The sequence below is a fragment of the Chionomys nivalis genome, chromosome 1 (genome assembly GCF_950005125.1).
Source record: "Chionomys nivalis chromosome 1, mChiNiv1.1, whole genome shotgun sequence".
Taxonomy (NCBI): domain Eukaryota; kingdom Metazoa; phylum Chordata; class Mammalia; order Rodentia; family Cricetidae; genus Chionomys; species Chionomys nivalis.
Genome location: NC_080086.1, coordinates 125,709,411 through 125,735,452, shown reverse-complemented (window position 1 = coordinate 125,735,452; position 26,042 = coordinate 125,709,411). Strand labels below are relative to the sequence as shown.

The 26,042-nt window shown below is 41.3% G+C and overlaps 1 protein-coding gene across 9 annotated transcripts in view; it reads right to left on the bottom strand.

The window, feature by feature from the left end:
• Positions 1 to 473: 473 nt before the first annotated feature.
• Map4k3 (mitogen-activated protein kinase kinase kinase kinase 3) overlaps positions 474 to 26,042 on the bottom strand; it is a 161,727-nt gene continuing 136,158 nt past the window's right edge. For 5 of the 9 annotated variants that reach the window (XM_057762287.1, XM_057762294.1, XM_057762301.1 and 2 more), the window contains 13 exons: positions 25,314 to 25,398; positions 23,315 to 23,394; positions 20,198 to 20,258; positions 20,002 to 20,119; positions 17,013 to 17,071; positions 15,137 to 15,240; positions 13,018 to 13,189; positions 8,581 to 8,670; positions 6,825 to 6,893; positions 6,658 to 6,750; positions 4,982 to 5,052; positions 2,420 to 2,475; positions 474 to 1,836 (listed from right to left, as the gene is read on the bottom strand). In XM_057762287.1, coding sequence (XP_057618270.1) covers positions 1,749 to 1,836; positions 2,420 to 2,475; positions 4,982 to 5,052; positions 6,658 to 6,750; positions 6,825 to 6,893; positions 8,581 to 8,670; positions 13,018 to 13,189; positions 15,137 to 15,240; positions 17,013 to 17,071; positions 20,002 to 20,119; positions 20,198 to 20,258; positions 23,315 to 23,394; positions 25,314 to 25,398 — 1,146 coding nt within the window. In that variant the 3' untranslated portion in view covers positions 474 to 1,748. The remainder of the gene's footprint in view (positions 1,837 to 2,419; positions 2,476 to 4,981; positions 5,053 to 6,657; positions 6,751 to 6,824; positions 6,894 to 8,580; positions 8,671 to 13,017; positions 13,190 to 15,136; positions 15,241 to 17,012; positions 17,072 to 20,001; positions 20,120 to 20,197; positions 20,259 to 23,314; positions 23,395 to 25,313; positions 25,399 to 26,042) is intronic. The other 4 variants (XM_057762309.1, XM_057762325.1, XM_057762331.1 and 1 more) reach the window with 1 other exon arrangement.

Sequence of the window (26,042 nt, the reverse complement as noted above, 5' to 3'; positions counted from 1 at the left end):
GCACTGCACCCCAACATTCCTTTGCTGTTTTATCTCAGGCCGTGACAAACCATGTTCTGTAAAGGGCCTGATGGTAGACACTTGAGCTTTGCAGGCCGGGCTGTTCCTCTAAAATCATTCAAGTCTGACACTTAAGTATGAACATGGTCTTAGACAACAGGTCAATACATAACTGGTGCTGTGTTCTCATAAAACTTTATTGACAAAAACAGGGGGTGGGCTAGATTTGGCTAAGATATTAACTGCCAACTCTTGCTCTAACCAAAATATCGTGTTTAATTTTCCTGACAAGAATCCAAGATTCTACAAAAGATGGCCTTTTCTCAAGTGTGAGAATATTATCTTAAAAAATACAAATCAAATCATGATGACTCTTCAGGGGAGACTGGGGTATTTAAGATTTAAGTGCATTTCCTAAATCAAAGCATTTCTCCTTAATGTTGCTAAGGCAGATGAGAAGCAACTACTCAACAGCATGTTAAAAAACATGTTTATTTTACAGTATGTACAATCAGGAACATATTTAAAACCATTATCAATTAAAATAAATGAAGAGCATAAATCACAATTTAGCTTGTTCTTAGTGTATACATACTCACATCAAAATATAAAGAACATATACCAAAGAGAGCCAGAAGTGTGCATTTTGCTATAACTTGATACCCATCTTGATAAGATAGATATATTCCATTGGAAAAAAAAACAATCAAAAATGATTTTAACCAAACTAAGTTCCTGTGATGTGTGATAACCATTATAATGTTTATATGAGGTAGTAACTAAATTATTTGGCCATGTATTAATACTCTAAATCAAAAGAAATATGAAAGTGATAAAAACAAAAAGGCCAACAAAAGTAAAAATTCCATGAGAAATCTGATCACTCTGGAATGTTACGGCTTTTCAGTGTGATTATGTGAAATGTCTAGTGTGGACTCCGGACAGTGCGCACACTGTAACCCGACAACTGTGGGTTCTATCATGGCGCCACCATTCTGTGATTGCAGGTGTTGTCAAGCAGTGTCCTAAGCAAAAATGATCAGTTACTACAACAGGTGGTTAATCTGTTTCTTTCACATAGAAAACAATCCAAACACATGTAAAAAGGTGTTGTGGAGCCAAATGCAGATTCCGGCGTCACAGCTGTTTCCATGACTCAGCTCATCACAGCTCAACGCTCTGTGCAGGAGAAACACCAGTGCTCGCATTAAAATTAAAAACAAGATTATAAAATGATTACAGCTCGTTACCATTTCAAAAGTTACAAGATTTATATCCATATTACTAAATTACATATAATAAAAATACAATAGTGTTAAATGTCTTGTTTCATTGCCGGCATCCCATTTTGTAATATAACCACACCCAAGAATATACTAAAGAATTCTTAAAATATTAACCCCAGTTGCATTTTAATCAACATTTACATCTGTACAGATAAGACACTTTTACATCTCATAAAAGTACATTATCTACATCAATTCTTAGTGTATGTCTTCAGCAAATGAAGTTTCACAGAAAAATACTGCTGCTATGTACAAAGATTACATACCAGTGAATTAAGCACTTGTGTGGTTCAGTACACTACATATATCATACCACTCAAAACAAAAGCTCTCCCACTGTCTCATCCACAATAAATTAGAAGGAACTGAAGCCAGGTGCCTGCCACAGCTCCCGGCATCCACAAAGGAACGCTGCAGCGGCCGTGGGCCCCGTCTCTACAGGTCACTGTCAACAACACGTCTTCAGTAGCTGTTCTCATGACCCGCCAAGATGTACAAATTGCTGTTTGCTGTTGGGTTATCAGTTGGCCTACTTTCCAAAACCACAACCCTAGAAGTAGTACGAAACACACAACAAAACAAAGTCATTTATTTATGAAAACTAACATCAGTTAAAAAAAAAAAAGTCGCTGCCTCTGTGTCAGAAAGCCCTCTAACTGCCACCCGGCTGCCTTCCACAGACCCTTCCAGGAACTATGATCAAAGGGCCAGTTCCACTCTGGGAGGCGCCCGCCACTGCTATGTCCGGATCAAAGTTCTTCTAGGACTTGGGGGTGAAGGGCAAGGGATGAGGAGAGGGAGAGAGGCTTGGTTCTTCCTATCAATCCTACACAACTTGCACTTTGGAATCTGATAATTCAGAATAGACGTTCAGAATCTTATCTGGCATGAAAATGGAGTTCTGTTTGTTAACATGCACTGTGAGTCACTTTCAACAGAGCGACTGCAGCAAGTAAGTCCTGCCAGGCCCACGAGTTCCTGCTACTCGGAAGATTCGTCTCTCAATAGTTAAAAAAGGAGCAAACAGTGTTGAACATGCAGAAATTTCAACTCTCCTGAAAGAGTAACCAGCCTTACACTGGATCTGGAAAACATACTTAGTACTAGACATTTTGTAACACCCATCTTCATACCTGTCAGATCCAAGGAGCCTGAAAATTCTTGTGTTATCTGAAATTTCTTGTGTTACCTGTTTAGTTAAAAAATAATTTTTAAAAATTCCTCAAATTAAAGATACAAAAATCTTTTAAAAATTCCTCCTTTCTTTTGAGACAGTCTTGCTATGTAGCCCAGGATAGACCTGCACTCCTGATCCTCCTGCCTCAGTCTCTTATGTATGTGGCATCGCGCCTGGCTGCAGTATGAAATCCTGTTAGGATAGGTTCTGGGCCACAGTACTGCAAACACCACCACCTACAAGCTCCCGGTCTGTAGTATGGAGACGGTCTCTGCCTCACTATGTGTTATAAGCTTATACTCACAGCAAGTTTTTAGTTAAGGAGAAACTTAATTGTGGTGAATATGGAATTAATTCTAAAATACTGGTGAAAGAAAATTAGTTGCTAGATCACAGGCTTCCAGAAAATCTTTAAGATCTGCTTTGGGCCTCGAGCGCCTGTTATGAACTGTGACAGTAAACCCTGAAAAGGCAGTGCTGAGTTTGCGTTTTCGGAGCAGTTCTGGTTCCCGGGGACTGGAACAGTCCCTCCTGGCACTCCTCTAAGGACTGCTCTAGACGAACAAGCTGCTCCCCTGCTTTGCTGCTCCTCAGTGTGACCAACTGCAAACCACTTGAGGAACAAAGATTGAGACCATGAAAAAGAGAAGCTCGGTGTTGATGGCTTAGAGAACACAAAATAGTCCAAACTAAGCCTCTAGCAAAAAGGCCTTCAGTGTTGTAGGCTGAAACTTAAACATTCAATTTGATGTTGAAGTGAAATTTCTTCCATCAAAATTCTACAATGAGCTGTTCTAGAGACACCAGTATCTCTTCACACTTAGCGCGACCCAGCTCTGGTGAAGGAAAGACCTTCACTTCAGCAACAGTGGCTCAGGCCTGTGAGTGCCTGAGGAAAGGATGTGATGTTGTTGGGGGCGCACTGAGGATCTCACTGTGTACTTTATTTATTTATTTATTTATTTATTTATTTGGTTTTTCGAGACAGGGTTTCTCTGTGGTTTTGGAGCCTGTCCTGGAACTAGCTCTTGTAGACAAGGCTGGTCTCGAACTCACAGAGATCCGCCTGCCTCTGTCTCCCAAGTGCTAGGATTAAAGGCGTGTGCCACCACCGCCCGGCTCACTGTGTACTTTAAAAAAGGCCTCCATGTAACTTGTTGGACAAATTTTCTTTCCTTCTTTCTCCTGCCTGAGCCCCCTTTTCTTTTCCAACCTGCTCAAGTGACGCTGCTGAGATCAGCTTGGGGATCCCAGGGAAGTTTTTGATGGTTTTACTTGTCTATAATATTTCAGGGGCAACCATTCTTCTTGCTCATGCTAACCAGCATTGCCAGCAGAAAGGCTGAGCTGAATTAAGTACGTCATATGCTTTAAGAGTTATTTCGGTACAGCAAGAAGCGCTCATGCAAAGGGGACAACCGTAATGTCACATGAACAAAGGCAGCAGGGTCAGGAGGCAAGGTGGCTCCTCAAGGCTTGCGGGGTCACTGCTGTTGACGTGTGTCTGGGGAAGTGTGGCTGACGGAGAGGAGACAGTGCCGCTGCTCTCAGCACTGCACTAAACACAGCATGCACACAGAGCACTGCAGGGATCACTCAGGAACTTGGTACAGTGGAAAGAATTGCTTGACACAGATTTTGTGTCATCTACTTAATTTGTTTTTTTTTTTTTTTTTTTTTTTTTGGTTTTTTGAGACAGGGTTTCTCTGTGGTTTTGGAGCCTGTCCTGGAACTAGCTCTTGTAGACCAGGCTGGTCTCGAACTCACAGAGATCCGCCTGCCTCTGCCTCCCGAGTGCTGGGATTAAAGGCGTGCGCCACCACCGCCGGGCCTACTTAATTTGTTTTAAGGATTCACAGACAGACATTATGTGGAGAGAGTTGGAGGTCTCCATCGGTCTCTCCTCTCAGGAGACTGGGGAAGCCCTTGGAAGAGAGGGAGGAGAGACTGTAGGAGTCAGAGGGGATGGAGGGCATCAGAGCATGGCCCTCAGAACCAACTCAGCAGGGCTCACACGGGCTCACAGAGATTGAAATGGCAAGCACGGTATCCTGGCCAGGTCCTCTGTGTCTGTGTTAAGGCCGTTAGCTTGTTTTTGTGGGACACCTGACAGTGGGAGTGGGTGTATTTCTGACTCTTTAACTCCATTGGGTGGCCTTGTCCAGCCCCGATATGAGGGCATGTGCCTAATCTTATTGTATCTTATTTTGTCCTGTTTGGCTGTCAACTTTTGGAGGCTTTTCTGAAAAGGAAACAGGGGAAGTGAATCTGGGGGAGAGGGGAGAAGGGGAGCTGGGAGGAATAGAGAGAGGGGAAACTGTGGTTGGGATGGACTGTATGAGAAAGGAATCTATTTTTAATTAAAACAGCAACAACAAAAGGAGACAGGTCTCACTATGTAGCTTAGACTGGATTTGAACTCTTAACTCAAATGATCCTCCAGCCCAAGCCTCCTAACACTAAGACGTCTGGCTCCTGATGACAACTTAATGAACACACTTCAAAGAAGATAGCTTACCTCATTAGATCTAAAACTTCTACCTTGCATCCCGTGTTTCCAGAAAGCGAGCACACTGTCTTGTAGACAAACTAGAAGGCAAGAACAACTCAGTCACTGCTAATAGTACAAAAGTTCAGGGACAAGCATCCCTTCATCCTGCCTATCCCGCACAGCAATGGTCCCATTGCTGATCTCAGTATGTACAGAAATGGCATCTTTACCTCTGGGATTTAAAACATTTAATATACAGGATGCATTCATCTTTTTGGTATGAAAAAACTTACTGAAAATATGCACTAGACATTTGTTTTGGTAAAGTAATTAAAAATAAAACATATGAACACACAGAAAAGTACAGACAACAGTAGAGAAGCCATATGCACACTCTTCCCAATTATCAGATCTAAATATTCGACCACATTTCCCTTGCTTCAAACAAAGACAACACCTGGATCCCCTCAACTCAACCCAGATCTCATTTGGCCTGCCCTCCTCTCTCGGGCAGTACTGTAGTCAATTCTGTACTCATCATTCTCACATGTTTACATTTACTAGTTCTATGCTGTCAAGATAATTTTATGTTGAAGTTTCCAACTGCCATCCATTTATCATAAACAACAGCACACCCTTCATTCTTGTGCCTGTTTTTGAAAACCTGCACAATATTTTCTGAATCATAGCATTAGGAACAGCTCATAGGGCACAGACATAAATAAGGCAAATTTCAGTTTTATGTGTTTCTATCTCTCAGTTCTATGTATTTCTATCTTTCAGTTCCATATTTACATCTTTGATAGAGTGTAACTGTGAGAAAGAAATCTGATTTGTTTCCTGCAGAAAATTAATGGTGCTGGCATCATTTTTCCACTGACATTTTTTTTTTTTGTAACATTCTTCTTCCTGTTTGTATCTGTGTTGACAAATGAACTGTTTGCTCTTGGCCTCACCCTCTGCCAATGTATGTACATGAAAAAAACTATTTTATTGGTAAAATACTTAAAAACCCCAAACCTCAAACCCCAAAGCCGGGCACATTAAGTACTTATTATTCTTCTCTTCAGAAACACACTTCATGATCATTTTTGTTTTACTTTCTCAGCACTTTAAAATACTGATATTGCCAGAAATCCCTTCCAGAGAATACAACCAATCATGAGAAAATGGCAAGAACTAAGTTTTGTTTGTCTTTTTGACACAGGATCTTGCTAGGTTTTTGAGGCTGAACTGGAACTTGCTATGTAGCCCAGGCTGGCCATGAACTCACATTCTTTCTATCTCAGCCTCTTGCATCCTGGGGATACATGGATGCATCACTATTCTCAGGAGAAGAATTCTTATAAACCAAAGTCCTCTGAACATCAGGCAACAATGGCAAAACCACAGAGGATGTACCGAGTGCCAAATTTTAGAGCACTTACAGTGAATCTACAGGATTCTGGAGGAAATGTAAACCCATAAACATGTTATAAGAAATGCTGTTTAACTTTCTTTTGTGAATGCCACAGCTGTGAGGCAGGACACATTACAGTGCACGTGACTACCTCACAGACTTAGAGGATGTAGAAGGAGCCTGACAGTGACTTCATATTATACCCAAATGAAAAAGGCCTTAGCAATATATATTTACAACATCTGTAACTATCAGACAGATCATTTTAAATAGTTGTCAATGCAAAGAAAAAGCAACGACTCACCTATGGATTCTATCTGGAAATCGAAGGTGAGTTCTGATGATAATTTCCTGCTGGATTTCAATCTTCCTTGGAGATTCACTATTTTTATACAACCTAGAGAAAAACCGAAGTCACTCAAGAGTATAAGGAGAGGAATATTACCAAAGAAGATGCAAACGGAAACTTACAATCCAAGCACACGAGGATGGTGTCTCTCTCCAGCTGGGTCACATGAGTGACGTTTGTTTGTGGGGTATCTACAACACAAATACAGCCAGATAAAGTCATAGAAAACTACAAAATTTACAATGTATTCTTTCTTAAAGAAAGAATTGCGGACGGCTGCATTTTAAATGGATGGACATTTCTTGCAGGGCATGCACAGTGGTTGCCCTGGACCACTGTGTTCTGAAGGCAATGTGGACAACGGGCACAGCAGAGCTGGCTCCTGTCAGTTCTACCATTGATGAGGACATTATTTATATTTACATTTGAAACAAGGAGTCTCATCTTGTATATTACAGTTCTGGCTAATTTCTGACTTTAAACTCAGATGATCTGGGCTGTGCTTTGAACAATCACCAGATGCAAGCACCTAGCTCATGTAATCAATGTATATTAAATAAAAGAATTGGAGAGTTAAACTACTTTTTAACTATAAATAAGTTAAAATACTGAGGTTTTTTTCAGAAGCTCCTAATGTGTTTGTGGGGTGTGTAGACGGTTGTGTGTTTTGTGTTTGGCTGTGCTCTGTGTGTAGGCTAGAGGTCAACACTGGGTGTCTTCTACAATTCTTTTCTTTTGAGACAGGGCCTCTCACTGAACCTGGAACTTTTTGTTTCAGTTAAACTGGCTGGCCAACGGGCCCTGGAGTCCTCCTGACTCTGTCCCCAGCACTAGGTTACAGATGTGCAACACATGGTATTGGGGATCAAACCCAGTTCCTCATGCTTGCCCCGGCAGCACTGCATCCACGGAGTCATCTCCCAGGCCCCGGATTTTCTTTAGGAAACACTGATGCCTGAACAATGCTTTCAAGATTTCCCAAGAAATTGGAGTGTGATGGATGGGCAATAGAAGTTAAGAACCTAAAGATTTCCTCTATCTTTATCTCGTGAATGCTGAGAGATACTTTCTGTATTTATAAAAATCCTTCAGATAAAACCAAGTTAAGTTTCTTGGAAGGGAGTTATTTTAAAGTCATTTGTCAGGAAATGAGGCCTTTTGTTTAACAATTAGATTGCATTTAAAATTAAAACACTTCAAAGAACTAAGACATTATTGAAACTGACTGGCAGCAAAATATTTCTCACCCAGCAATCTTTTCCTGTTAAATAAAGATGAAACTAGAAAGCAGGTGTGCCCCAGCTGTCTCACAGGGAAGACAGTGGATAATGGAGATCATAACAGACTTTGGGAGAACCAAAGACAAATCTTAAAATACTGCAAAGGGCTATGTTATATACAGCTTCCTTCCACAAGTCTCTGTGAAGAAAGGTTTTGAGTTCAGTGTGTCGTTTAACACGTTGGCTTCATGTGTTGTGAGTATAAAAGTTCCCTCAATTTGTGTGTGTATGTGTATGTCTGTCTGCTGTGCCTTTTGTTCCTTCTCCTCTTCTCCTTCTTAACCCCCATCCCTATCCAATTCTGACAGACTGTCTCTCTCCTAGCCCAGGCTGACTTGTAATCTTCCTGTCTCAGCCTCCTGAGTGCTGGGTTCACAGGTGTGAGTCACCAGTACCTCTTACTCTTTTTATTGTCTGTCTTGTAGACCAACAACAAACTTCTGCCTAACAATAGCTTACTAGAAAACTTTCTTTCACATTTCCCCTTTGAAGTGACCATTCTCTATTGTACAGCAAAACATTCCCTATCAGTGTGTGTGTGTGTTGCTGTTGTTTTGGGAAGAGGGTCTCATGTAGTCAAGACTGGCCTTGAACTCACTATGTAGCTGAGATTGGTCTCGAACTCCTGATCTTCCTGCCTCCACCTCCGAAGTGCTGGGATTACAGGTGTGTACCATCGCACTTGGCTCTATAGTATTTTTAGAGAGAAAAAAGTAAAAGGGGCTTTCACCATCAATAGGTTGTTTAAAAACTAAAGATAAGACATTTAAAGGTCATTTTTTTTAAAGTGTGAGAGTTCAATCTGGTTTATTTACCACAAAATTAATGTTGTATGTCTTTTATTTTGCTACAGTACAATATGAGTTTCAAACTATAATCAAACTTCTGCAAAAGGACTAATCAGACTTAATATTTGCTAAGGTAATTAGGGTAAGTTGCCATAGAGGAAGTGCCTGTTCAGCAACTTGGCAATACACATTTAATATTTGAAGAAATAATTATATAGGAATAATTTTCAATTCAGAGATAGTCATTAACTTATATACATATCTGAGCTTTAAATCAGTTTCATTAAAGATGCTGAGCACAAGAACACCAATTACAGGAGACATCTGTACTCAAGGCAGTGCAGCTTTCCATCCACGGCACCGATTGTCTTTTCTATGAGTCTGAGGTTTGCATACACATGAATTTAAAGAAATTTATTATTTATGAGTTATGGGTGTTTGGCCTGTATGTCTGTCTGTGTATCACTTCACTGCCTGTTTCTTAGGAGGCCATAAGAGCCCCAGGAACTGGAGTTACAGATAGCTGTGAGCTACCATGTGTGTGCTGCGAATAGAACCCAGAACCTCTGGAAGGGCAAGAGGACCAATGGAACTGAATCGAAGACCCAGATATCAATCCACACATCTTCGAACACTTGATCCTTGACAAAGGAGCAAAAAATATCAAATGGAAAAAAAGAAAGCATATTTAACAAGTGGTGCTGGCATAACTGGGTATCAACATGTAGAAAAATGAAAATAGACCCATATCTATCACCATGCACAAAACTCAAGTCCAAATGGATCAAAGACCTCAACATAAAGCCAGCCACACTGAACCTTATAGAAGAGAAAGTGGGAAGTACACTTGAACGCATTGGCACAAGGGAACCACTTCCTAAATAGAACCCCAGCGGCACAGACACTGAGAGAAACAATTAATAAATGAGACCTCCTGAAACTGAAAAGCTTCTGTAAAGCAAAGGACACGATCATCAAGACAAAACAACAGCTTGCAGGATAGGAAAGGATCTTCACTAACCCCGCATCAGACAGAGGTCTGATCTCCAAAATACACAAAGAACTCAAGAAATTGGATACCAAAAGATCACAAATCCAATAAAAAAAAAAATGGAGTACAGACCTAAAAAGAGAACTCTCAACAGAGGAATCTAAAATGGCTGAAAGACACTTAAGGAAATGTTCAATATCCTCAGTCATCAGAGAAATGCAAATCAAAATAACTCTGAGATTCCATCTTACACCTGTAAGAATGGCGAATATCAAAAACACTGATGACAACTTATGCTGGAGAGATTGTGGGGAAAAGGGAAAACTTCTGCATTGCTGGTGGGAATGCAAGCTGGTCCAACCCCTTTGGATATCAGTGTGGCGAACTCTCAGGAACAACCTTCCTCAAGACCCAGTAATACCACTTTTGGGTATATATCCAAAGGATGCTCAACAAGGACATGTGCTCAACTATGTTCATAGCAGCTTTGTTTGTCACAGCCAGAACCTGCAAACAACCTATATGCTCCTCAACCCAAGAATGGATATAGAAAATTTGGTAATTTACACAATGGAGTACTACACAGCAGAAAAAAATAATGACAGCTTGAATTTTGCAGGAAAATGGATGGAACTAGAAAACAATATTTTGAGTGAGGTAACCCAGACACAGAAAGACAATTATAACATGTACTTACTCATAGGTGGTTTTTAAACATAAAGCAAAGAAAGCCAGATTACAAACCACAATCCCAGAGAATTTAGACAATAATGCAGACACTAAGAGAGACTTATATAGATCTAATCTACATGGGAAGTAGAAAAGTATAAAAAGACAATATCTCCTGAGTAAATTGGGAGCATGCGGAGCTTGGGGGAGAATTGAAGGGGGGAAGAGGAGCAGAGAAAAATGTAGAGCTCAATAAATTAAAAAAAAAAAAGTAAAAATAAATCTTAAAAAAAAAAAGTACAGTGATCTCCTTTCATATCACCAGCACCGACTGTGGTGGTTTACCAAATGACGCACTCTGGAGGCACTGATGGAGCTCACATTGGGAAGCACTGGCCTTTGCTGACTACTCTGCTGACACCCTTACTAAAGTGATGCAGTGTGACTAAAATGGTAAAATTTATATTTAAATACTTGAAAATATAAGTGTTAATAAATGTCTATATTTTTTAAAATATTTCTTTTTGAGACTAAGTTCTGGTTATGTAGCCCAGGTAGCTGTTTCTCTGACTCAGCATCCTAAGTGCTGGGACTCTCAGTGTGCACCCCCGGGCTTGGCTCTGGCAGCTGTCAATGGCTGCTTCATTACTACGGTCGTCACAAAGACTCAACTGAGTTACATAAAACTCTAGAAATTAGTGTGAAAAGAGACGGAAAGCAGTACAAAATATGAAGACTATTTGCTCATATATTAAACTGTTACTTGGTTTTTGAGAAACATGATTCAGTTGGAAATACTAATATATAGCCTTTTTAAAGTAAGATTATTAGAAATGTGTGTCATTTCTAGATTTTGAGGGGGAGAAAGAGTGGTTGGGATTAGCCTTCAGGCTTTGTGTGTGTGTGTTTTAAGATTTTATTTTTTATTATGCATTTATGTGTAAAGATGTACACATGAATGCAGGTTCCCTCAGAGGTTGGAAGAAGGTGTCAGATCCCCTAGAGCTGGAGTTGCAGGTGGTTGTGAGCTGTCTGACATGGGTGCTGGGACCCAAACTTGGGTTCCCTGCAAGAGCAGTACATGCTCTTCATTGCTGTGCCTTCTCTGCAGCCACCAAAACCCCAGGCTTTGTGTGTGCTGTGCATTAACTGTGCACTCTATTACCCTGTCACACCAGCAGCCTACAGAAGATCAACAGCTGTGTAGATAGAGACCACTTGGTGTTTCCTGGCTGCCCAGACCCAGAGCAGAAACTGTATTAATTAAAACACTGCTCAGCCTATTAGCTCAGGTTTCTTATTAACTAACTCTTATATCTTAAAGTAATCCATTTTTATTATTTTGTATTTTACCATACGGCTTGTTGTTGGTAAGGGCGTCTTTCTCCTTTGGCAGCTACATGGCATCTCCCTGATTCCACCGTTTCTTTTTGGGGGAGGGGGGGATGCCAGATGTTGCTGATTATAATAAAATAGTCCCACACTACCTCAGAATGGAATATAATAAAGTTTTCTTATTTAGAGGCATACTCACAGATCAGCAATCCTCTGCACAAGGGAACAGGACCCGAATCCAGCAGCTAAGGAGCTGCACGTTTTTATATCTGTATATTCAGTATATATGGCCATGCCCAGAGTGGGCCAGTATCTTAAAGGCTACTGGCTGAAGGAGTTCACACAGCACAGCTGTCTGAAGTGCATGACTTTAAGTAATGTATTCCTCAAAAATCAGAAGACCACACTGGTATCTACCTCATTTTATGCTAAGACATGAGTGCTTCTATGAAAAACACTTAACAAATATATATGGTTATGGTCTGAATCTGAAATGTTTTCAATTGGTATAGGTCCTAAACCTTTCATTTTACATTTTACTTGTGTGTGTGGAGACCAGAGGACAACCTGTAGGCGTCAGTGCTCTGCAATGTGGGTCCCCGGGATAGAACTCTGGTCATCACATCTGGCAGCAAGCACCTTTACCCACCAAGCCTCCTTGCTGGCCCCTCATGTTTTATTCTTGCTCCTGATTGGTTGGTGGTGCTATTTTGAGAAGCTGTGGGATCCTTAGGAAGGAGGGTCTTGCTGATGGAAGTTCACCAATAGGCCCTCAAGATAATAGCCTGTCTCCTACCTCATGTCTTGTTCTCTGACTTCTGGTCTGTCATGATCTGAATGGGGGCTCATCACATGCTCCCGGTGTCAAGAACTGCTCTGCTCTAGTAGGCTTCCTTGCCATGGTGACTGAAGCATTTTGAAGTCATGAGCCAAAATGAATTTTAAGTTGTTCTTGGTATGTATTTGGCCACAATAACGTATAAATAATCAAGACACATAACAGATTCACACATGAAACTCATTTCCACATTTAAACACTGTATGTACTTTCTATCTGTTTTTCAATCAAATTGTTTAAAATGTGTTGAACACACTAACTGAAGTGTAGAGCATGTTATCTCTTCTTGTTTACTAATAGAGTTATTTAAGACTGGCTTTTTATGCAGTTTCTGCTTGCTGGGAAATACAGAACACTTATTGCCTTTAAAATAACCAATGCAGTGGCTTTAATAATTACACAACGATCACAAACCTGATTCTGTAAACCACGACGAGGTAGAATTTGGATTGACAGTCTCAAATCGAACCACTTGGTTGAAGTCTCGTCCTCTGCTGACCCCAACACAAACCAGAGGGTACTCCTGTTCAGGGACCACCAACATCTCAAACATCTGGAGTGGACACGGCATCGGAAAGTCTATGTGCTGGAGACACACACACAAGTTGAGCAGAGGGACCAAGGAAGGCCACATCATCCAGGAGCAGCAGTGAGATCTGAAGGGATCTCTGCTCTCAAGACTGCTTCTTGCTCCAGAAACCCAAAGTGTGCAGATAAATCTGAAGTACAAAGTATCTTTATTAACATTAACTTGAAATCACACAATTTTTGGATACTAGTGCTAGAAAGAAATCTATCCCATCTCTCTTGTGAGTGATAAAACGAAGTTCAGGAGCTGAGTGACTAACGTCAGTTATACTCGGCCGCTTTTCTTACCATGAGCAAACATGGAGGAAGACGAGAAATACCAGCCCACACATGAACGAGAAGAGAAATCTAGCCTCCTATCTCAAGGGATTTCATCAATACATTAACTTTGATAAAATGCCACTCTAACTTTATATAACTTTAAAATTATTTTTATGTTGCTATAAAGAAAACAAACACATTCCCAGTGTGGAAATCTGAAAATAATAATAATAAAAAAATCCCTACTAACTTCATTAATAATCAGAGACAAAACAACAAAATATGTCCATATCCACCAGAATAACTAAAATAAAGAACAACAAAAAGAATGATAGCCAAGTGTAGGGCAGTGGGGACAGATATTGGGACAGTCACACTGGCTAGATACGCTGTCTGCCAATGTTGAACACTTGCGTTATGACTCAATACTTGAGGGGATCTACAGAACAAGGCCGTGAACACGCTGGTGTAGTCTCCTGAGAATGCCGGCCTTGTTCTGAAGTGTGTGTGGGTAACTGATTCGATGAAAGTGCTTTCGCTTTACAGAGGCAAAGAGTGAAGGAAGGAAGGTGTAGTTGAAGCAGAGTAAGGGAGGGAGATAGGAAAAACCAAACTGTACCAGCATTCCTGCTCCACCTAGGAAATAATTTTTTGAACTAGGCAAGATAAAAGAGAGGCTGAAGAAAAAAACCACATATACAATTTTGCTCAAATAGGCTGTCTGCTCTAGGGAATGAATAAGACTACTTTCCCTTAGGCTTCAATTTAAATAATTTCTGTTGCAGTGAGATTATTTTTGGAATTACTACTGCAAAAGGTTTTCAAATTTTCTTTAACATCAATGAAACCAGAGAGTAATATTCATGTGAGAACTAAAGTTGGCCACTGCTGTCTGTAGACTTCAGGTGACAGAAGCCAGTACCCAGGACATTCTGCTCCACACCCCACGGTTCTGAGGGGACCAGAACTCTGACTCTGTGACTCCAGTTCTCTGACTCTGATTATCCACAAGGACCAAATGCTCATGAAATACGACCACACAAGAGCAAATAAAACAACTGAAAACTTTACTTGGAGTAACTTTTATACTATAAAAGACACCCCCCCTCTTTTGTTTCTTCTGAGACAGGGTCTCATTACCCCAGACTGGACTTGCACTCCTGACCCTCTTGCCTCCATCTCCCACGTGCTAGGATATAGGCATCACCATCGCAACCAAAACTACACCTCCTTGAAAGTATTTCAGAGATGAATTATTAGTGAAAGATCCTATAGAAACTTAAACAAAAGTCCCAAGTTCTCCTGAGGTCAAGGGAAGGCTGGGTTTCTTCCAGTCCCTCACTGCTATACCCTAAACTATCTCTCTGGTTTCTTGTACAACTTTCACGTGGCCAACAATGTAGCTTTTTTTTTTCTTTTTTTGGTTTTTCGAGACAGGATTTCTCTGTGGCTTTGGAGCCTGTCCTGGAACTAGCTCTTGTAGACCAGGCTGGTCTCGAACTCACAGAGATTCACCTGCCTCTGCCTCCCAAGTGCTGGGATTAAAGGCGTGCGCCACCACCACCCGGCTAACAATGTAGCTTTTAAATCTACCACACAAACCAAAAGTTACCAGAATTAAGAATTACCTGGAAAAAAGTTTTATCTTAAAGCTCATAATACTAAGGATGCCACAAATGCTTACCTTAATTAACATAAATTTCTGCATTGGTTCTACCCATTCTAGTAGAACAATGCTAGTCTGAAGTGCCCCACACAGGTATTTATGGCCCGTGTAAGGATTTCTTACTGAAAAGGCAAAAAAGTAACATCAGTTTTCTTAGTATATAAAATCCTTACAATAATAGTTATATGCTTCCCTCCTTCCCCCTAAAAAAAAAAAAAGAGAGAGAGATTAACAAGAGCTCAAAAGCAGGCTGCCTGTTTGTTCTTAATTATAGAAGGGAATGAGAAATACTGTCTCAGGAGACGGAAAGAGGTGTACCCAGCACGTAAAGGACTGTCGGCTATATGCACAGGTGGGACGGATGCTGACCATGATTGGTGTCATGTGAGCAGTGGCAGGGAAGCCAGCTGAGGCTGCACCATACTGAAGAAAGGTCCAATGTGAACCTGGGGAGAAGCTGTCAAATGAGAGGCTATTCAAATGGACCAAGGTAAATTTGGGGGAGAAGTTGTCCAATGATAGGATATTCAAATGGATCATCGTGAACCTGGGGAGAAGCTGTCAAATGAGAGGCTATTCAAACCCAGGTGGCTCACAGGGTGCTTTTGACACTGATATACAGAGGCTAAAATGCTCGGTTTCTAAAAAACAAAATATTTACGTATCCCCTTTTTTGTTAGACCCCTTCTATGGTCACTAAAAAGCATTACAACTAATCACATTTATAATGCAAAAGCTTACAAATAATAAAACAGAATTGCCTCAGGGTTTTGAGCTTTTCTTGCATTTAAGATATAGTTAAATACATGGAAATAAGGGATTTTGCGAAAACTGTATAAAGGACCAAATCCATTAACTTCACATAGGTTAAATGGCAGAGGAACTGAGGGGCAACACTATCCAGCTAAAGCCAGCAGAAAGCCCAAATAGAAAATCAGGGACAACAAAAATCTGGTCTCTTTCCTCACACAGAGCCAAGTCAATTGAGTGACGGGTTAGTTGCCACTCAAGGAACCAAGTCCACGGTAGCCCTGTCACTGGCTCTGGTCCAGCAGCTGCTCTTATTTCTTCTGAGCTTTCTGCCCAGCCTCTGAACCTGAGGCCTCAGCCTCCAGTGTCTTCCCCATCTTGTCCGTCTGCACTGCTCTTGTCTAGCTCAGTTTGTACGTGTTAGTGTATAGTAAGAATTCATGTCTGCACTGGTCCTCACACACTCAGTTCTTCTGTTCATAAGAATCCGGCTAAGGTGGGTATTCAGCACTTAGCATGGAAGTGCTGGTATTCATTGCATCTCATATTTATGCCACTCTGTTCAAAGTGTCCTCTCCAGCTACTCAGTTAATTCTTCTGAGGCCCAGGCCAGACGCCTTTGGCAGCCTTCCCACACCTGGCACTGTAATGACAGAATGCCACTTCCCTCTTACAGCAGTCGTGACTTAAGGGGTGGAAACCATTTGGCCTTTCTTGTTGTTATGTACAATAAGAAAACGAGTTGTTATAAGGGTGCGAGCGCAATTTGGTTCATAAGTGTGTGCACAGGGGAACTACAGCCTTCATATCATGAACACATGGTTCACAAGTACAGGCATGAGTACATGCTGAGCTGCATGAGCCCTCTGTAAGCCAGGGACTGAACGGTAAATAACCACTCACAGGGAACATGACACGCTTATTTTCTGTGTAAGTCACCCCACCAACTCCATCCATCACAACAACCAACAAAGTTTGCTAAGCACCTGCTATGTGGAGGTGCTGTACTTGTCTTAGCTTACACAGGCACAGAAAGGCCAAGAATGCTGCTTTACTTAAGGGCTGAGGGGAGCTAAAGCTATGCCCTATAGGACATGAGCCCCACAGGGTTCCGTTATGCTCCGCCAAGCAGGAGTCTACTTACCCACACAGCACTTCTGACACCACTTGGTTTCGGGGATTTTTGCTGATACAGCAAATTTCCTAAATTTGAATGGAGAATATATGAGCAGGCGGCAAATGAACATTGCAATAATGCTGTTACAGATCAGCTGGGAAAGCAAGAGCTAGACATTAGTTCTGGGGATTCTCCATTAAAGTAAGACTACAGGGGCTGGCCAAACAGGCCAGTGGGGGAAAGAAAGGTCTTTGCTATCAAACCTGATGACTGGAGTTTAATCCTTGGAACCCTAGTAGTGGACGGCTGTAATCTAATTTCCTCAGCATGCTGTGGTATGCAAGCATGCATGCACACACACACCATACCACATACACCACACCACACACACCACACACAATAAATAAGTAAATAAATATAGGTAGAAGGTTAAAATACATTAGATCCCTTTCTCAGGGCCTCCCATTAATTCCAAAAGGATTAAACTTTTAAGTTTAAACAAAACAAAACCATGGAGTAGTTTGAATACAGAAGAATATGACCCTAGGGCTTTTAAAAATGTAAAACCAATAGACTACATACAACACACACATGAGCGTTCCAGTCTTAAACTGCAGCCGGCATTCAGGCTCATTAGGAGCCTGGTTCACCAGAAAGCACCAGTGACAAAGTGGAGAGAAGTCAAACACCAGGAGATGTATTTGCAGCACATCAATCAATTATGTTATGTAAAAGTTGTCTTATTGGGTTGATGGCTCAACAATTAAGAGCATGCATTGCTATTCCAGAGGACCTGAGTTCCAGTCCCAACACCCATACCAGGTGGTTCACAACTGCCTGAAACTCCAGCTCCAGGGGATTTGACACCCTCTTCTGGCACCTGTAGGTACCTGCATTCAGATGCATGCACACACACTCACACACACACACACACACAAATAAAAATAAATCTTAATTTTGTTTGTTTGTTTTTCAAGACAGGGTTTCTCTGTGTTTTGGAGCCTGTTCTGAAACTCACTCTGTAGAGCAGGCTGGCCTCAAGCTCACTAAGATCTGCCTGCCTCTGCCTCCCAAGTGCTGGGACTAAAGGTGTGCGCCACCCCTGCTCAGCTTCCAACTACATCTTAAAATTGCATTTTAAGTTTTTTTGAGATGGGGTTTCTCTGTGGCTTTTGGAGCCTGTCCTGGAACTAACTCTTGTAGACCAGGCTGGCCTCGAACTAGCAGAGATACACTCGCCACTGCCTCCCAAATGCTGAGACTAGTTTTATTTCATTTTAAAAATTGTATGTGAGTTCGGGGGCTTGCAAAAGTCACGAAAGGTGTCAGATCCCAGGAGTTAGTGGTTGTGAACTGCCCAATGGGAAGTAAACTTGGATTCTCTGCAAGAGCACTACATGTTCTTAACGGCCCCACCCCTGGGGTGCCCAAGCCATTTCTCCAACCACCTACCCATTAAGACACAGTCTTGTAGCCTTAGCTGACTTCCAACTCACCATGTAACTAAGACTAGCCTTTACCTCCTGATCATTCTGCCTTTATCTCCTAAGTTACGGTAACTGGTTCCTAGATAACGAAGGTGAGAAAGGAAGGAAATATCTGTGGGTATTTCTGATGCTGCAAATTAATTATAACAAAATTCCTAAAGCAGTAAGTTAGAGGTAAACTACAAAGAGAGGGGTTAAATCTTCCATGGAAAGTTCTTAAAGGAAGAGGCAGTATCTTATTCATGTATAGTGTCTCATCTGTGCATGGAGATACTTCATTTACAGTCAGTAAAAACTGGAAAAAGTAAACACAGCTAGATGAAAAGGCACTATAATAGTTAAGTAGACAAACAGCAGCACAAAGTGATATTTAAAAGAAAAATTATAAGCCAGGCGGTGGTAGCACACGCCTTTAATCCTAGCACTCGGGAGGCAGAGGCACACGGATCTTTGTGAGTTCGAGGCCAGCCTGGTCTACAAGAGCGAGTTCCAGGACAGGCTCCAAAGCTACAGAGAAACCCTGTCTCGAAAAACTAAAAAAAGAAAAAGAAAAAAATTACAAATATAGTTGTTACTATGTTAATTGAAGCTCAAGTCACAATTCTGAACAATCATGAAAATGCCACTTAAATTAAATATATCTATTTCAAGACAGAAAAGCCTAAGTTTTAAACAGTTTTCATCAGAAGGCTATGGAGAAATAAGCTTGTCAGGCCCGGAGGAGCAGCTCACTGTCAGTGGCACTTCGTACTCTTCTGGAGTACCCAAGTGCAGTTCTCAGCGCCCATGCTGGGCAGCTCACAAACTGTTTGTGACTCCAGCTCTAGGGAATCCAACGCCTTTGCAGGTACATGTACACACACACATGCACGCACGCACGCACACACGCACACTAAATAAAGTCTTTAAAAGACATCTGTCCACACTGTAAACTCAGAAGTTAACAACAGGGCTTCAAGGAACCTGAAAACTAAGGGTTCTTAACATTGGTTTTACAATGAGTCTTGCAAAAGAAGACCGGCTATATTACAGTTTGACTTAAAAGACCATTCAAGAAACAAATGAGGACCACTATTACAATAAAAATGAGAGCTCAGCATGATTAAAAATGCAGAAAGTACAAAAGCAAAACTCCTCACCCCCAATTATTCTCCAAATGCAAAAAACATTAATTCAATAATTATTTTGATTTTCCAGGCTTAGAAACTGTACTTTGAAAAAAAGTCACTTTATGTAAGTTAACACAAACATGTTAAGAGCATAGGCAATGTACGTAATGTATGATTACATGAAAAATTAGTTTTATTTTTGCAGAAAAGACAAAAATTCAGGAAGAAAATGTTCATGTAATTAGAAAGCACAAATTACAACAATTTTAGAACAAAAATATGATAAATAAGCCCTTGTGAACGTACACCACAACATGATTTTTTAATGAAAAATTTCTATTAGCTCAAGCCTTCTCCTTCTACAGAATAATGGTTTTGAGCAGGAGATCTCTAAGGACAGAAACACAACTCAATAGTTACCTTGGCAGTATTCTATCGGGGAGCTTATGTGCTGGAATTGCTACAGGTAACTTTTGCATCTGTCTTGCATAATCAAAAAGCCCTGGCAAATTATGGGAATAAAGCTGAGAAGCTTTACCTGTGAAGAAATAAACACAATGTAAGAGCGGATAACAGGCAACAAGGATTGGTTAAGATGCATAAAGGCCAGACTTACCAGATATTGATAGTAAGCAATTGTTCATCACGTATAACCATGTACACCTGCGGGGGAACAGCTGCCAACACACAAAGTTTACAGAGTCACACACATGTACATGGTGCTGCGCAAGCTGAATGTCAAGGGCAGTTCTCAGGCCTTTAAAGTGCGCTCACAGTGACAGCAAAGGAAGCTAATGGCAAACACAATCTAAGTTTGAACACAGCATGATTAACTCGTCACCCTGTAATGAGGGACTATGTAATCCCAAAGAGAATAAAAACATTTTAAATACCATCTATTCCTTTCTTTTGGAACTGTGTTAAATGCTTAAGTCTCTCCTGTGAACTATTCTTAAAATGTACTTATCAAGTACGTGCAGTGCACGAATGACATAGAAAAAAGTAACGTAATGTAGAACAAGAGGCACTGGAATCAGTTCTGTGCAGGAGAAAGGCTGCAAGCGACCATGATGAAAATTTGCAGACTACAAAGGCTGGGGTAAGTGGAAGCTGAGAGAAAACATGCGCATCCATCTGTCCACGCAGTGTGTGAGAACTGGGGAACAGCTCAGGACCCTTGGTAATAGTTGAGTATTGGGGCAAAGAAAAGTGAATCAATATGCTTTAAAGGCAGAATCGGCTGGTCTCACAGAGACTTTTCATCAACAAGCGTGAGCAGTCTGCACAGTGGCTGCTGGACCACAGCATCACCATGACCTGGGCCCGTGACATGCCAGCTCTCGGACCTCATTCCCACCTACTAAAGCAGTAGGCTGAACACTTAGTACCTAAGAAGACTGTGAGAGCCACTCATGTATGCAATTAGGTACCCTGACTTAACAAGCTTGTTGGCTGGGCTTGCTCTGGGCAATTCCTACAGGGCTTTCTAAAATGGACTGGGATGAGGGTAGGGAATAGGAAGAATGGAGAGATGATGAAATACATCAAGGCTCTAAGGACATTACTACATTAGAGCACCAAGTCATAAGAAAATATAACAACAGAAGGGAGAAGCAAAGCAAATCCCTTATTAATACAATTTAAATAAACAAAATAAAGCAGAAAGCTTGCATTTCACTTATTTGGGAAGTGCATTCTTGAAATACTCTACAGTCAAACATTAAAAAATATGGACCATGTACCTATAGCTAACTATGTCTTAAATCCCAAGTTTAACACATATTTTCTACTTTATGCTTTTCACTAAAACATTGTACCCCAAGGGGGAGTTTACTCATCACACTGAGAACAAGAGGCAGAGAAAGGGCAATAACTTATTCTAGACCATAGGGCACTGACTTTTATTTAATCAGTGTTGACCTGATGGCAATTTTTACACAAATACATACTTAGAAGTCCTTCCTAAGTGCCAAACATAGGACGACATTTTCTAACTACTAATATAATCGTATAGAAAGTGCCAGGACAAGACATAAAGCCTTTTACATTTTCAGCATGGGGCGTGGGGCATTTATACCTAGCTTTATTTGAGTGTTGAATTTCATTTTGGAGTTTTTTTAAACTACCTTAAAAAAATCTAAAGGTTTCCCACATGATCAATGCTTCCTTTAGTAAGTTAGGTTCTGGGTAGAATAATCAGTTTAATGAATGAACATAACACTTAAGAAGAGCAGGTTCAATATTTTGCTTAGATTCGCACCCCCCCCACCCCCCGCCGAGACAGGGCTTCTCTGTATAGCTCAAGCTGTCCTGGAACTCAGAGATCCGCTTGCCTCTGCCACCTGAGTGCTAGGATTAAAGGCGTGACCCACCACTGCCCAGCTAGTCTTTGTATTCTTATGTGGAAGATAAAGCATGTGGGGCTGGAGAGATAGCTCATTGGTTAAGAGCATGGCCTGCTCTTGTGGAGGACCTGGGCTCGATTCTCAGTTCTCACACAGCAGCTCACAACCGTCTATAACTCCAGTTCTAGGGCATCAACATCCTCTTTTGGCCTCTGTGGGCCCTAGGCACACACATGGTGCACAGATACACATCCATGCCAAGACGCCCACACATAAAATTTTTAAAAAAATTTAAAAGGTAGGTCTGAGCTGGAGAGATGGCTCAGCAGTTAAGAGCACTGACTGCCTTCCAGAGGTCCTGAACTCAATCCCCAGCAGCCACATGGTGGTTCACAACCATCTGTAATGAGATCTGGCGCCCTCTTCTGGTCTACAGGCACATATGCAGACAGAACACAGTACACATAGTAAATAAACAAATCTTTTTTAAAAAATTAAATGGTTAAGGGAGGATGGGTATATAGCTCAGTGGTTGAGCCTTTGCCTAAGATGTGCAAACCCTTGGAGGTTTGGTCCTAGCGCCACAAAAAAGAAAAAGAAATGTGAGAAAGACGGCAAGGTTTAGTTTTGAATAGTTTATTACTATTTGCAGATTTTTCTCCATTTTATGTATAGTGAATTCATGATACCAGAACATGTGAGACTGATGTCCTCGTTCCTCTCCCTCTTACGTCTCTGAAAACTGCACTGTCACATGCAGTTCTGATAGGGACCTTTCATGAGCCTTCATACAGAACCTGTCTTTCTCTATGCTAAAGACTTCTCCAGGGACGTCTAAGGTGGAGAGTTAGGGTGTGAAGTCTAGTCTAGCATGCAGCCCAGGCTAGCCATAGGAGGTATGTGTAGCAAGTGCTCTTAACCATTGAGTCATTTCCCCCACCCTTTGCCCAGACTTAACAGGTCTTTCATCTTTGACCACAATCTCACATTTCCAAAGCACAGGTCTGACCATTAGCTGGGCACTCAAAACTCTGGGGTTTGAGAGTTTGTTGTTACTGTTCTAGACTCACAAGTGCTCAATCACTCCTCCCCACCCACACTACTTTACAGCTCATTAAAGGTCCACCCAAGCACATCTTTTCCAGCTCTCACAGGAGGAACTGGTGACATTCACTGCCTATCTCCTGTGCTCATTCTTAGAGTGATGTCTTGCACGTAAGTGTAAACTTCCCAGGGGCACGAGCCAAGCCTGGGGCTCTGTCTTCAGTATGTAGTAAACAAAAGCTCATAGAATGTTTTATGAATAAAAGGAGTGTCAAACTATAACTGAAACTTATTTCTAATGTCTACTTAATTAACAAGAAAAATACAGAAGGTAGCCGGTATACCTGTTCCATTGATGTTTCATGAAGTTCGTTGAGATTAAGGGTATAAATGCCCTCTTCAGCACCAAATATCAAGTACTGATCTGAAATAACAGAGACATTTCATAGCTGATTTCAATAAACAAGATACTTTAAAAGGTTTATAGTATCTAAAATTTAGTAAATATGGGTTACCTCTGAAAAAGACTATAATTTTCAAGTTTAAATACAGAGAAGAAATTAGATACTCATAAACTAAGTTATACATAAATGTTAGTCTCAGCGCAGCGAGGAAAGCACTGCATGAGGGAGACATAAAGAGGAGCCTGTTAGACTCCTCACTCACCAGAGGGAGGGACTGACTGGCAGAGTCTGCAGCTACTTTCTCTAGAGTTCCCTAAAGAGAGGATCATGTGCAAATAACAGGGTGAAAACTAAGAACTAGCTCAGATTAAAAATGATCTTTACACATGTGGTGGTTTGAGTAGGAATGGCCCCAGAGGCTCATCTACTTGAATGCTCCGTCACCAGGGAGTGGAACTGTCTGGAAGGACTACAGGGACCAGGAGGCATGGCCTTGGAGGAAGTAAGTGACTGGGGAGGTGGGCTCTGAGGTTTCAAAAGCCCAGTCCAGGCCCTGGCTCTCTCGGCCAGTGGATCAGGATGTAGCTCTCAGCTACTGCTCCAGTGCCATGTACACTGCCACGCTCCCGCCATGACGACAATGGACCAAACCTCTGAAATCATAATCAAGTCCCTAATTAAGAGTTGTTTCTTTACAGCAACAGAATGGTGACTAAGATAAGAGACTTATTTTGGGGGCTATTACTATAAGCCCTAACATAAAAAACACAGGATCTGGGACTGGAAAGGCAGAGGAAATAACAAAATAAAGTAGATACTGAGGATGTAGCTCGGTAGGTAGAGTGCTTGTTTAGTATGGGCAAGGCCCTGGGTTTGATCCAGCAGCACACAAACCGGACATGGTGGCATAGGCATGTAACCACAGACTCAGGAGGTGGAGACAAGTGAGCCGGAAGTCCATGGTCATCACTGACTAGATAGGAGGTTTGAGGTCAGCCTGGGCTAACAGGTTGGTCTAAAACCAAACCAAACCCACCTAACCCAACCCATGTCCTAATTATTGCCTGCTAAAAATTTAATTAAAACCTGGTTCTCAACCTTCCTAATGTTGGGGTCCTTTAATGTAGTTCCTCATGTTGTGGTGATCCCCGACCACAAATTTAGTTTGTTACTACTTCATAACTGTAATTTTGCTACTGTTATAAATTGTAATATAAATATCTGAAATGTGACCCACAAGTTGAGAGCTACTGTTTTAGACGATAAGAGAAACTTAGCCAACGTCCTATTTAATTGTTTTAAAGATATTAAAAGCAATACATTATGATCTTTGGGCTGAGCAGAAGTAGTTTAAGAACAATCCAGAACATGCGGTCAGAAAGCAGTGGCTCAAACCAAGCGCCCTTGCACCAGCTGCCTGGGAGCAGCATAGCCGAGTGTGCGTGAAGACTGGTCTTGGGGTTTAGAAGGATGTGTACATATTTGTCTTCTTACACACATTCATCTAAGAATGCTCCTAGGTGACTCTGGGTATTTTGCATAGCTAACGAGAGCTGCTGGGATGCAGAAATAACACCCCGTCCTTAACTTACACCCTAACTGCTCTGAATATGATCCCTTTTACAATTTAGAGCCCCTCTCAAACAGTCACGTAACTCTGGGTGTTTAGAATCTAAGTCACTTCAGTTGTGGCTGTGTGAAAATAACACCCTGGGCAGGAAAGGAAGAAACATTTCTGCAGGAAATAAGGGAGATCTGATGTTGTGACCGCCAAGCAACTCCACTGAATCACCTGCGACCTCAAACCATAGCAACAGCACAGACAAATATATCCACCTTAAGTCTACACAAACAGCAAAACTCTTAGAGAAAACAATCAAATGAAACTGTCCGAGCTCTGCTGAAGGCCAGATAGAGACGGAAGAGACTGCAGTACTACCTCTCGTGTCTGGGTTTATCCAGGATGTGGCACAGTGGATTTTCAAGGGACAGCCATTAAACACCTTTGAAAAACACGCTCCCATCTGGAAAATAAGGACTCATCAACATGGTGGTGACAAACAACGGTCCTAACAGAACATACGAGGCATAACTGTTTTGTTTTAATATGGGAGACCACAGGGGACAAACTAAATTACCATCACCCTCACTTTACAGAAATAAAAGTGTCAAGTCAGCCATCCACCTAGCTGACTGAATCATTTCTTCTGGATATCCACAACAGACTTTTTGATAGTATTATACAAAGTTTTCTGGGAACAATTTTGCTGGAGAAAAAAAAATCCCATATTTCTTTTATCATTTCACAATAAAATCAGCACCAATAACCAATTCTGTATAATAAATAATTTGCCACTAAGAATCAGAATTTCCTATCAAAACAATATCATATTCTTAGTTAAGAAGAAAATAATAATCTCAACAAAGAAAATGTTCTTTGGTGTGGGAGAATTGTCTGTATTCTGTCAATCATGTTTTAAACAAATGTTGATTGGCCAGGCAGGAAGTATGGGGGGGAACCAAACAGGAAGTAGAAATGATACAAGGAGAACAGGAGAATTCTGGGAAGGAGGAAGCTGATTCCTCCCTCTCCTGCCCAGACCACCAAAGCAGCAGGATGTGATATGCCTCACTGAAAAAGGTACTGAGCCACATGGCTAACATAGAT